The 12042-nt window shown below is 37.6% G+C and overlaps 1 protein-coding gene across 1 annotated transcript in view; it reads right to left on the bottom strand.

The window, feature by feature from the left end:
• Window positions 1-12042, bottom strand: part of MYO16 (myosin XVI) — a gene marked incomplete at both ends in the record, with an annotated part of 418949 nt that overhangs the window by 157370 nt on the left and 249537 nt on the right. The window contains one exon of the mRNA XM_082602366.1: window positions 1067-1219. Coding sequence (XP_082458492.1) covers window positions 1067-1219 — 153 coding nt within the window. The remainder of the gene's footprint in view (window positions 1-1066; window positions 1220-12042) is intronic.

Below are 12042 nucleotides of genomic sequence, written 5' to 3'. Positions count from 1 at the left end.
GTTCATACTGATGAGGTCCCACTATTGAAATAACCATTCCAATGATGAGACCCCAAGGGTGATAACCAAAGAGACAGAAATAACTTCATTCTGCTGGCTGCGGTTTAGCAGTCAAGGACATAGCAGCAAGCGAGAAGGGGGGTAGTGGGTACCCAAGGCTTCCCATATACAGGTAAGTATATATTACTGTCAACCCATCTTCTAACCTTAAGGAGGTAAACTGTATACTATGTGTGTCATGAAGAGGGAGGGCTTTCTGGAGGAAGAGAACTTCTTCTGTACTTAAAACAAGGAATGTTGACAAGTTGGTACCAGAAACAAGAACATTGCACATATTCGGAAAATGAATAAAGTAATTTGTAAGTATACATTTATAAAAATAAAGGGTAGAAAATTATATACTATTCTCCTCAACAGCGAAATGGTATCAGTTTTAAACAATGTTCAAGTGTTTTAGAAATATTACTGGTGAATCTATATAAAGCCTTACATTAGGAGATAGAGACTGATGTTTGTATGATAGATTTCTGTTTTTATGATGGCGACATTGAGGCAAAGATTCTTGCTTTGTAAGGTAGAAACAATAAAGATAAGCATAAACATCTGCAGAAATACTAAGATGATATGTACGTATATATATATTTTTTTCTGCCAAGGTTTTCCATATTCAAACTTAGAAATTTGGAGACAAACAAGATTCTGCTGAATTTGTTTAATGGTCTTGCTAGTCTTAGAGTTACTTTATAAAATATTTTATTTGTACAATGGGTATTTATAACTATGCCAAGAGGAGAGTTTTAGCGACATAACTGCAGATGAATATTTTTTATAACAAAATGATCTGATACTTGTTGTCTGTTTAATCAATTGGTAATCCTTCAAATGACCTTTCAGAGAAAGGTCATGTGCTCCTCAATCAACACTGAAAGATTATAAGTAAATTAGAAATTGCTGAGTCTCCCATAAAGATATCCTCAAAGTAAGGCCCCGTGAAAGAAAGTTCTTTCTCTCCAGTATATTTAAATGCATGCATCCTGTAAAGTATCTAATTATATTATGTGAATACCTGGAAAAAAAAATCCAAAACTCCAGTCTGGTTACCAAGAGAATAAGCCGTTTCCATGGTAACTCCCTCTTGTACACATTCTGTTTGCTCCTGTAGAAAAAGCACTTCATTGATATAGTGGTGCATCTTCTCATTGGTCATGTTGACACAGAGCTATTGTGGAGAAAAAGGAAACAATTCACAAGATGATTCAGCATGCAGATCCATGGTTCCAGGACACATTTCAGACCAGTGAAATGTTGACTCAAGAACGGTCATCACAGTTAGTGTAACTAGATGCCACACTACAGTCGTCCCCGAGAAGCCATAGTAAAGAGCTTCACTTGATGCTGTTGACTTCATATGGTCTGATTACACAATTGAAGGTGAGCATGTTAAAAACAACAAGAAGTATAATTACAGCATTAACTTACAAATTTGGGGTCTAAAATATATTTGAGTATTTAAGAAATATTTCCAAAAGCAATATATATTTGGGCTCTTGTCAACAAATATTATATATATATTTCTTTATCCATTCATTTCTTGATGGACACTTAAGTTGCATCCATATTTCCATATCTTGGCAATTGTAAATAAGGCTACTATGAACACTGGGATGCAGGTATCTTTCCAAATTAGTGTTTTTGTTTTTTTCAGATATATACCCAGGAGTGCAATTGCAGGGTCACATGGTAGCTCTATTTTTAGTTTTTTGAGAAATCTCCATACTGCTTTCCATGGTAGCTGCACCAATTTACAATTCCCACCCACAGTGTGGGAGGGCTCCCTTTTCTCCACACCCCATCAACACTTGTTAACAAATGTGTTATTTCTTATAGTTTTAATTTCTTAACTTAAAAATATCTTAAGATATTAGAAAATAAAATAAAATAACACAAATCTAGCCAAGATGAAGTCTTGCTTTCCCTCTGGGCTATTCTATTTTCTGCTTTTTTTTTTTTTTTTTTTTTTTAATAACAAAAACCTCAAAAGAGTTGTCTTTTCTTCTCTTAAATTCCTGTCCTCCACACTATTCAAACCCCACCAGGTCATTTTTGCCATCACTGCTCCACCAAAATGGCTTTTCTAGAAGTCACCAGTGATATGTGCATTTCTAAATCTAGCGTTCAACCCTCCGTGTTCATTTTCCTTGACCTCCCAGTGATATCTACAGCCGATTCCTCTGCTTCCCTGGGGCACTGCCTCTGCTGTCTTCCAGGATATCCACTCTCTTGGTTCCTACCTCACTGGCCACCCCTTGTCCATCTCCTTCTCTGACTACATCCTGGAGTGGTCCAGCACTCCACCCAGGGCCTCCTGTCACCCATTTCTATACCTACTACCTTTGTGAGCTCAGGAAGTTTCACAGACCATCCTGTTCCCCAATCTGCACTGTTATACTAGGTAGAATCCAAAGTCACTTAGAAATATTTAGAATTCTGTAACTCACTGAAAATAATTAAATATGAATAATTTATATAAATTGAAGTTACCGATAAAGTGTTTGTAAATGGAAATCAGATCTCATTTGCAAAGGGAACAATATTTAGGATTATGTTTAATGTGAAATGGGATGTATTTATACAAAGTAAATGCCAAAGTTATTGTAAATCGCACAAGAATTGGATAGTCACCCGAAAAAAGAGAGACCGCCCTGGGTTCCTCTTGTCCACATGCCCAAATTCTTCCCCAGGTCTGGTATCATCACAACACCTGCTAAGTAGGACTCCTCTCAGACATTCCTGTCCCTCTGCTGGGAGCTCATGGCTTCTCTCCTGGACACATAAGAGCAGCCCTTACATTCCAGCTTCCAGCCAGCAAGCCAAGTCGCCCCCCATAACCAACACCAGAAATTCCCTAATTCTCCATATAGGTGGTCTAGGCCTGCCCATAAGGGTGTAGCAATTAATAAATTAAGACTAACACATGCATAATTTTCCATTTTCTCACAGACCTAGCTATTTGGGAGGATGGGAATTTACGAGATTCTAGGGACACAAAGAAATCTTAGAGGGAAATTTTTTCAGAGGAGAAAAGAAGCAACATATTGGAATGCAGGGCATGGGTCAGCACACAGAGGGAGTTCGTCCTGAGGCTGGAATGGTTTGCTGAGAAGTTCTATTCTTTAGTTCTTGCCGGGACCAGAATTTTTTGAGTAAGTAGAGGCAGCTCAAGCATCTTCAGAAACAGGGTGATTGGAGAATAACAGGATTTCAGACGCGGGACTACCCTGATGGAGGAAGAAGCTGGAGACCTGAAAATGTAGAGGCTCTTATGACCTAATCTAGTCACGTTATTTGGATGATGAACATACATCGATATTTCACTATTAATATAATAAGTGGAGAATAAAGTAGAAATATACCAAATACGATATTTAAATAACATGTTTAAATGAGATCTAAATACCATATATTGACACACAAAGAAAAACCAAAATAATTCTTAGCTCCAGGTCAAAAATAATGGCCCAGGGTGCCTGCCCTTGTTTCCAATATTTTTTCTTGTTTCTCTGTTTCATAGTAAAAAATGGTTTCGGTAAATTTGGTGATCAGTGAATGTCTGTCGACTGAATAAGCTTCCCTACTGCATTCTATTACAAAATAAGATCTTCTGTTTAAGAAAATGAACAAGAAAGAGGAAAAATTGTTATCTGTATCTCCCATTCCCAATTAAATAGCTTGACATAAAACAACCAAAAAAAATGTGTCTGTCCGAATGTCCCCTTGATTGTCCCAGCCCTGGCCAGTGCCTGTCTACAGCAGGTGGACTGCAGTCTGAGGACCCAGGGAGCTGGGTGTCCAGGGGCCTGGAGGGAGCGGTGGTCACTGGGACCTGGTTCCAGCTATTTAGCTATTTAGCAGGTAGGGGAAGGGGAGGGCCCCAGGGGACTTGTGCTTTCCGGTGACTCCTTGCCCTCTGCCCTGTCTGGCTTCATTCTTATATATAATTAATTAAACCCTCCTTTTTTAAACCTGAAAAAATAGTTAAAAATAAAATAACTATGCCACATTGCTTCTGTCTTGGAAGTTATGTTAAAACCTGAAGACCTTGAGTGAATTTGTTCAAACTTGCAAAATCCCCCTTTTTTTGCATTGTCTCTTCCTCTACCACTCCATCCATGATCTCTGAAATTTTTTGAATTTTCTTCCTTCTATCTGATTTGGCCAGTGGTTAACCAGAGCTTTTCCCCTCTGCTCCCTGACAACTAGATTTCATGAGTTATATGCAAAGCTGAAAGTTCTTTAAAGTTAAAACTAACTGTTTCCTAAATAAACTCACACTTTTGTGGATCTGAATATAAAAATATTAAAAATATAGTCACTTCATTTGAGCACATACCATATAGGACATTTAACTTTAAATGCTTGATTGATAAGGCAAAAAGAGTTTCAATACAGATACAGACCCATAAATTCTGCATGAGAGCTGGCAAAGGAAGGGCTGGAATTCAGTAATTAAATATCATCTGAAACATATTTCCTTCCTCATACCTGATACAATCTAGCACATTCATCCCCTTGAATTGTCCCATCAAAATTAACTGATATCACATGAAAGGATGCTCAACATCACTAATCATTAGAGAAATGCAAATCAAAACTACAATGAGGTGTCACCTCACACCGGTCAGAATGGCCATCATCAAAAAACCTACAAACAATAAATGCTGGAGAGGGTGTAGAGAAAAGGGAACCCTCTTGCACTGTTGGTGGACATGTAAATTGATACAGCCATTATGGAGAACAGTATGGAGGTTCCTTAAAAAACTAAAAATAGAACTACCATATGACCCAGCAATCCCACTACTGGGCATATACCCTGAGAAAACCATAATTCAAAAAGATACATGTACCACAATGTTCATTGCAGCTCTATTTACAATAAGCAGGACATGGAAGCAACCTAAGTGTCCATCAACAGATGAATGGATAAAGAAGATGAGGCACATATATACAATGGAATATTACTCAGCCATAAAAAGAAACGAAATTGAGTTATTTGTAGTGGGGTGGATGGACCTAGAGTCTGTCGTACAGAGTGAAGTAACTCAGAAAGAGAAAAACAAATACTGTATGCTAACACATATACATGGAATCTAAAAAAAAAAAATGGCTCTGAAGAACCTAGGGGCAGGACAGGGATGAAGAAGCAGATGTAGAGAATGGACTTGAGGATATGGGGAGGGGGCAGGGTAGGCTGGGACGAAGTGAGACAGTGGCATGGACACATATACACTACAAATGTAAAATAGATAGCTAGTGGGAAGCAGCCGCATAGCACAGGGAGATCAGCTCGGTGCTTTGTGACCACCTAGAGGGGTGGGATAGGGAGGGTGGGTGGGAGGGGGTCGCAAGAGGGAGGAGATATGGGGATGTATGTATATGTATAGCTGATTCACTTTGTTACACGGCAGAAACTAACACAACACTGTAAAGCAATTATACTCCAATAAAGATGTTAAAAAAAAACCTAAGTGATATCAAGATCTATGTTAATAGATAGATCAAGATCTATGTTAATCTTACTTATGGTGTATTAATCTCTAGGAATGATTCTGGAAAGACAAGTCATTTTCCATAAAACTGTGTGGCATCTGTCCCTAGTAGTAGCCCACTGTGAAAGGATACATTTTCTTATTGCTGTCATTTTAACCATAAATGAAAAGCAGAAATTTCTGAAAATTGTTGTTAGGGTAAGAATGAAAAATTTTAAAAAATATTCAATTTGCTTAAAAAATAATATTTTGAGGTGTTCCTCACATCTAATAATGTGATAAACTCCTTTAGTCCTGAGATAATTTCTTTACCAAAGATTAAGAAATGCTATAAAGAAACTTCTTCAATTTGGAGTGAAATATTTACAGTAAATGTACAGAAAATAAATGACTCCATTATGAACTGAAACCACTGGAAAAGATTCTCTTTGATTAGATGATACAGACAATTGTAATTTTTCAAACTTTTTGACATTAAAATATGCATTGAATCATTTAAAACAACACAAATAGATGTTACATCTCAGCAGTTTGATTTAAAAGTAGTTATGGAAAGTGTGACTAAATGTTATATATTTTGGGAAATAGGTTACTCAAGAAATAAATGGAGAAACCATGAAAATAACATGATGTCTGTTACTGCAGGAAAAAATAAAAACGTCTGATAAAGGATTCTGAAATAAGACCACCAATGGCTGATTCTCTACTATAGAAGAAATATCCAAATTATATGACACTTATCTTTCCCCTCATTTTGAGATGCTCTAATTGAAAATACCTAGGTAGATGTGGATGTCTCAAACACATTAAATATAATCATTATTATAAAATATACAAGTTATATAATATATGACACATAAATTGTAAAATAGAATTCTCATCATTTTGCATTCAGAATAGAGCTCAGCTCTGCAGTTACAAAAATTATTTTTGATGACAACTGACTAAATCTTCTTGCTTCTGACTTTATATCTGACCATCTCTGTATATAAACCTGGCTGTAGTGTTTCAGCTGACTCAAGCATTTTTATAATAAAAACTAGACATTTTAATTGGTTTTGTTTCCTAATGTTTTACTGAACTGAATATTGGCTTCACTGAATTGATCCACTGTTTTAGTAAGAATGCTGATGTCAAGTGTGAATGTGGATAAAGCCGCAATCTTAAGAAAGAGCTGGAAAAGGGCTTCTAGTCTTTTTTTTTTTCTACTTTTTTTTTTTTTTTTTCCCCCAGGAAGGAAAGTCTAAAGCAGAGTACCAATCTTTGCGTAACAAAAAAATGATTTGGCCTGTGCTTCTGAACAGAGCAACTCAGTTGAATGCTTTCCTGGTCAAAATGATTCATAGAACATATAGCTTCCCTCCTGAGCTTTACTTTTTAAGTAAAGCTTTATTTTTAAGCTTCAGTGTCCGGTGGGACTTGGTGACATGGAGTAATCCTTACAATATATCTGAACCTTTAATTGTACATTGTGTTCTTTGTATTCTGGGGAGAAAGAAGAAGTCATTTATTAAAATTCCCAAGGAAAAATCCGGCTAGATGTGTACAACTGAGCAGCCTGTGGAGTGATTTTTGACTTGTAGCTTTTTTGACAGGGGTGCTTCCTGAAACTGAAGGTGGACCTGCATTTCTAAGAGAGGCGAGCGAAGCTGGGTGTTAAAGGAAATCCCGGGGAATGCATGGAGTTTGAAGTAGGCTGTTTTTCAAACTCACTTTGAAGCAAGGCGTACATTAAACTTTTTTACTAAAACAGTTTGCCTTTCCCTGCTCTAAACTGTTCAGAGCACTCACTGTTTGAACAAAAGTTAAAATATAAAAGAAGTGTTAATAGCATGAACTTCAGAACTGCCAGGAAAGGTAGCTAAGGGGACGAATGTGGACATATTGCCCTGTGGCAGGCACCTTGCTGGCAAGTGGAAAAATATATCCCGCCAACCAAATGGTGGCCAAAATCAGGAAAAAAACCTGCACATTCTTGGTTTATTTTCACTGAGCTGTCTGTGTTGTGTGTGAATATGCGGGTGTGTTTAAACACCGTCAGAGAAACATAGAATGAAAGATTTGTAAGGCAAATTAGTTTATGTATCTAGAAGCATAAATCTCCATCAATAATTGAGTATATCACTGACTTCAATGCAAAACAATCATCATTTTTACTTTTTAACTCTATCCATCGGAATTATGTTTGGACTTCATTAAATTCCCACGAATTCCTCAGAGGAGACTTGACTGTGGGTAAAAGGTAGGTATTCATAAATGATAATGAACAGTTATTAAGAGCTGTTTAATTCGCATGCACCTTCTCTGATTAAAATACATGCTTTGTACATTAGGTGCCATTGCTGAGTGGTTTAATAATAAAAATCATGCCCCCTTTGAAAACAGTCTTTAGTAACAGACTATCATGGCTTATCCAGATGGCCTATCATTTGTATTAATGACAAAATTAATTTCTTGAGTAAATTTCCACCAACCGTTCTCCCTTTACTTTTATTACTCAGTGAAATTTATCTGAAGCAAAAATGTAATAAAGCATGATGTACGCATCGCAGAATTAAAGTGGAGATTAATTGAAGCTCACTCCAGTTGAAGACAGAGCTCCAGGCGTTAGACAGGGATTCGAAATCCTACTGAACATTAGAATTAACCGGGATCTTTTAAAAAAGGCTGATGTCGGGGCTTGACCCCAAACCAATTAAATCAGAGTAGGGCCCAGATACTGATATATTTTGAAAGCTTTCCAGGTGATTCTAATACGGAGACATGATTGAACACACTGAGATAGATGATGGCATATACAATCCATTACCCGATTTCCACATCAGTTTATATATACATACACACACACACACGCATATATACACATGATGCATATATCATGCAGTTACATATTAAAGGACGCTTGTTCCTGTCCAAAATGTCCTTCAGATATCTGGCCAGTAAGACCTTTGGTCCATGCCAAAAGGTCCTTGACATTTGGTCCTGTCCAAAACCTTTTGGCATAGACTAAATATGCTCAAGGACATTTTGGATAGGACCAGATTTCAAGGACCTTTTCATGTGAACTAAATGTCCTATGGAGGCTTTGGACAAGACCACATGTCTGCTAACCCATTTTTATCTGATGGGGCAGGAATGAGGTGAGGTTTCAGATATTCAGTATTTCTCAGATGTGTTCAGCAGAATATTAACTGCATGAGACGTCAATTACTATTGTCTAAAAAAACACACAACAGAAGCCTATTAAACACTAAGCCAAGCCCATAGTATTCTCTGCAGGGGCCCTTCCTGGGGCCTTCACTGTATCAAGTGTACTCTGCATCTCCAACTTACTCTTTGGAAGAACGCCTCTTTGGGTTTCGAGACCACTGTATATAGTTTCCCCAACCAATCAGTCATTCCTGATTTCAGCACCTCATCTATAAAATGGCAGGGGTGGGGGTGATGAGGGAAGAGTATGTCTCCGATCTGTTTCAGCCTTAAACTTCTATAGTGTATTTTGCCTTCTTTGAAATTCCTATTATTGTAGAGCCTTTCTTCTCTCCACCCCTGTGTGGGAAAGGACATGTTCCCAGCCTCCCGGCACCGTCTATCTTGACTTAACAGGGACAAAGACCACCTCTGCCAGCACTCTGATATTATTCCATAAATACAGGAGCCTGATGCTTGGGGAACGTGGCGTGGCAGGGCTGCTCCCTTGCTGGAGTCCTGTGTCAGGAGCCTCATTCCCAGATCCCGAGCCCAGGGCACTGCGGGGACCTGCTTCTGCTCTTGTTTGTTTTTTTGGTTTTCCAAAACCAAACTAACTTCCACCCCTTTTTGGTAGATTACTGTTTCTTAAAGGAACCAAACACCCTTTCCTCCCCTGGTTTCTCTTTGAGATTTTTCAAATCAAACTCTGTGCAATAGGTTTTAAGCTAATAGAGGTGGCAGTTAGTTCACAGGAATAAAGACACTGGTTTTACACAGATTTAAAAAAAACACTTTCTCTCTCTCTCCAGCATTTCTTTTAAGGATTCTATTACTCAGTGCAACATAGATTCATAAAATAAATCCAATATTTTAATGCGTGTAACTCATGCCTATAATCTCCTTTAACATAAAAACCACCACTCTTCAGGGATTTGAGGGATTGACTGAAGGGGTCAGCCAACAATAAACCTATTGGCTAATTTTCTTGCCATTTTCTACGTAACAATCTGCTAACGTCAGATTGAAAAATACAAATGGTACTGAAATAATTGTCTTTTTCAAAGAGCTGTCATTATCCAGGATTAAATGCAAAGCCTAGAGATACTGAAAAAAATCACAGACTGCAGAGCCCTGGTCCTGAGGTGTCAAAGGAAGAAAGAAAATGGCAGAAAGAGCACTGCTTTGGGACCAGATGGATTTGCATCTGAATTCCCACGTGGCCCTGCAAAGGCTTCTGGGACATCCCTTAGCTTTTTGAGAAGGTTGCTGCAGGAGCTAGTAATCACACAAGAAAAGCATCTGACTCATAGCAGGGGCTCTAGAAATTGTAGCCACTGGTGATTATTAGCAGAAAACTAAATGGAACCGTATTCGTAGTCAGCACACTGGGGGCTTTGCACCCGCACAGCCACTGCTGGAAAGCTGAGCTTCTTCCTGGTTAGTTGTCATTAAAAGAACTCAATTCACTCTTCTCTAAAGTGACCTGATATACATTTTCAAATCCATATCTTCTCCCTATTACATTCTGTAACACTTCCTTTTAACCACCCTGGTGCAAGCAGGCCTCAGAGATAGTTCAGGTTTGGTTCCAGACCATGACAATAACAGGAATATGGTAATAAAGCGAGTCACATGCATGTTTTGGTTTTCCAGTGCATATAAACGTTATGTTTACACTATACTATAGTCTATTAAGTGTGCAATAGCATTATGTGTGAAACAATGTATATACCTTAATTAAAAAATAAGTTATTGCGAAAAACTAAGTGCTAACCTTCACCTGAGCCTTCAGCAAGTTGCATTAGTAACATCAAAGATCACTGATCACAGATCATCATAACAAATATAAAGTAATGAAAACATTTGAAATATTATGAGATTACCAAAACGTGACAGTAGACTTGCTCGATGAAAGGTTGCCCTCAAACTGTAATTTGTAAAAAATGCAGTGTCTGTGAAGCCCAATAAAGCAAAGTGCAATAAAAGGAGGTCTGCCTTCACTTTACAAGGAAGAAATATACCTGCATTCTCTAACTTATTTATTCGGATTAAATAAATGCATTTGGTGAAAAACTCCACTATGGAAAAAAAAACAATATCACATAAAATTTATTCAAAGTTTATTGCTTCTATAATTAATAGAATAAATAATATTGTGTCTTAAGAGAAATACAAAAAATATACTTATGAATGGGAAGCAATTAAAGTTTAGAAAATATACAATAATAATAAATCTTTAAGTCTAACTTTCAAAGAACCTTTGAAACTGGAAACAGTGCAGATCATTGGTTCTGGAACCAGATCTTGGTTCTACATGTCTTTCCCTGAGTTACTTAAATTATCTGAGCCTTGGGCTTCCCTGGTGGCGCAGTGGTTGAGAGTCTACCTGCCGATGCAGGGGACGCGAGTGCCCCGGTCTGGGAGGATCCCACATGTCGCGGAGCGGCTGGGCCCGTGAGCCATGGCCCTGAGCCTGCGCGTCCAGAGCCTGTGCTCCGCAACGGGAGAGGCCACAGCAGTGAGAGGCCCGCGTACCGCAAAAAAAAAAAAAAAAAAAAAAAAAAAAAATTATCTGAGCCTTGGTTTCTTTAGCTCTAAAATGGTGATATTGTTTAAGTTAAAAGGTTTCAAGAAAAAAATGTCATTAAATGTACAGTTTACATGGTCAAAATTGCTGTCTTCTACTTCATTTTTTATTTCCTCAAAACAAGTTTTCAGAAATTGTTAGCCTGAGGACCTCTAACCACACTATTTTAAAACACAGAATCCAATATTATTATAAGAAGTACATTAAAATAGCATCTCATTACTTAATTACTCTGTGTATTTTTCTATAGAAACCTGAGTAGCACTATACTGGGGTTCTTCTATGTAAAAAAAAAAAATTTCCTTATTCAAATTTTTCTTAAACTTTATTATCAATAGCTTGGTGAGCTCCTGAAAAGATTTCAGAAAATTCAATATCAGAGAGCAGAAAATGTGTTAAGACAGAGTTAGATATTTAACGTATGCATGATTTGAGAATCTGCATATTTAACAATAAAATATTTTTATATTCATAGATCAATTCATTGAGCAGTAAATAGACCATACTGATACCTAATAGCTATCACTATCAGAACATGAGCTATGATTAAATACTAAAATGAAGTATCACCTCGCACCACTCAGAACGGCCATCATTAAAAAGTCTACAAATAATCAATGTTGGAGAGGGTGTGGAGAAAAGGGAGCCCTCCTCCACCGTTGGTGGGAATGTAAATTGGTGCAGTCACTATGGAGAACAGTATGGAGGGTCCTTAAA

Source organism: Mesoplodon mirus (assembly GCF_964341445.2).
Source record: "Mesoplodon mirus genome assembly, chromosome: 17".
In the NCBI taxonomy this organism is placed as follows: Eukaryota; Metazoa; Chordata; class Mammalia; order Artiodactyla; family Ziphiidae; genus Mesoplodon; species Mesoplodon mirus.
The sequence above is the reverse complement of the archived record's forward strand: the minus strand, read 5'-3'. Positions and strand labels throughout refer to the sequence as shown.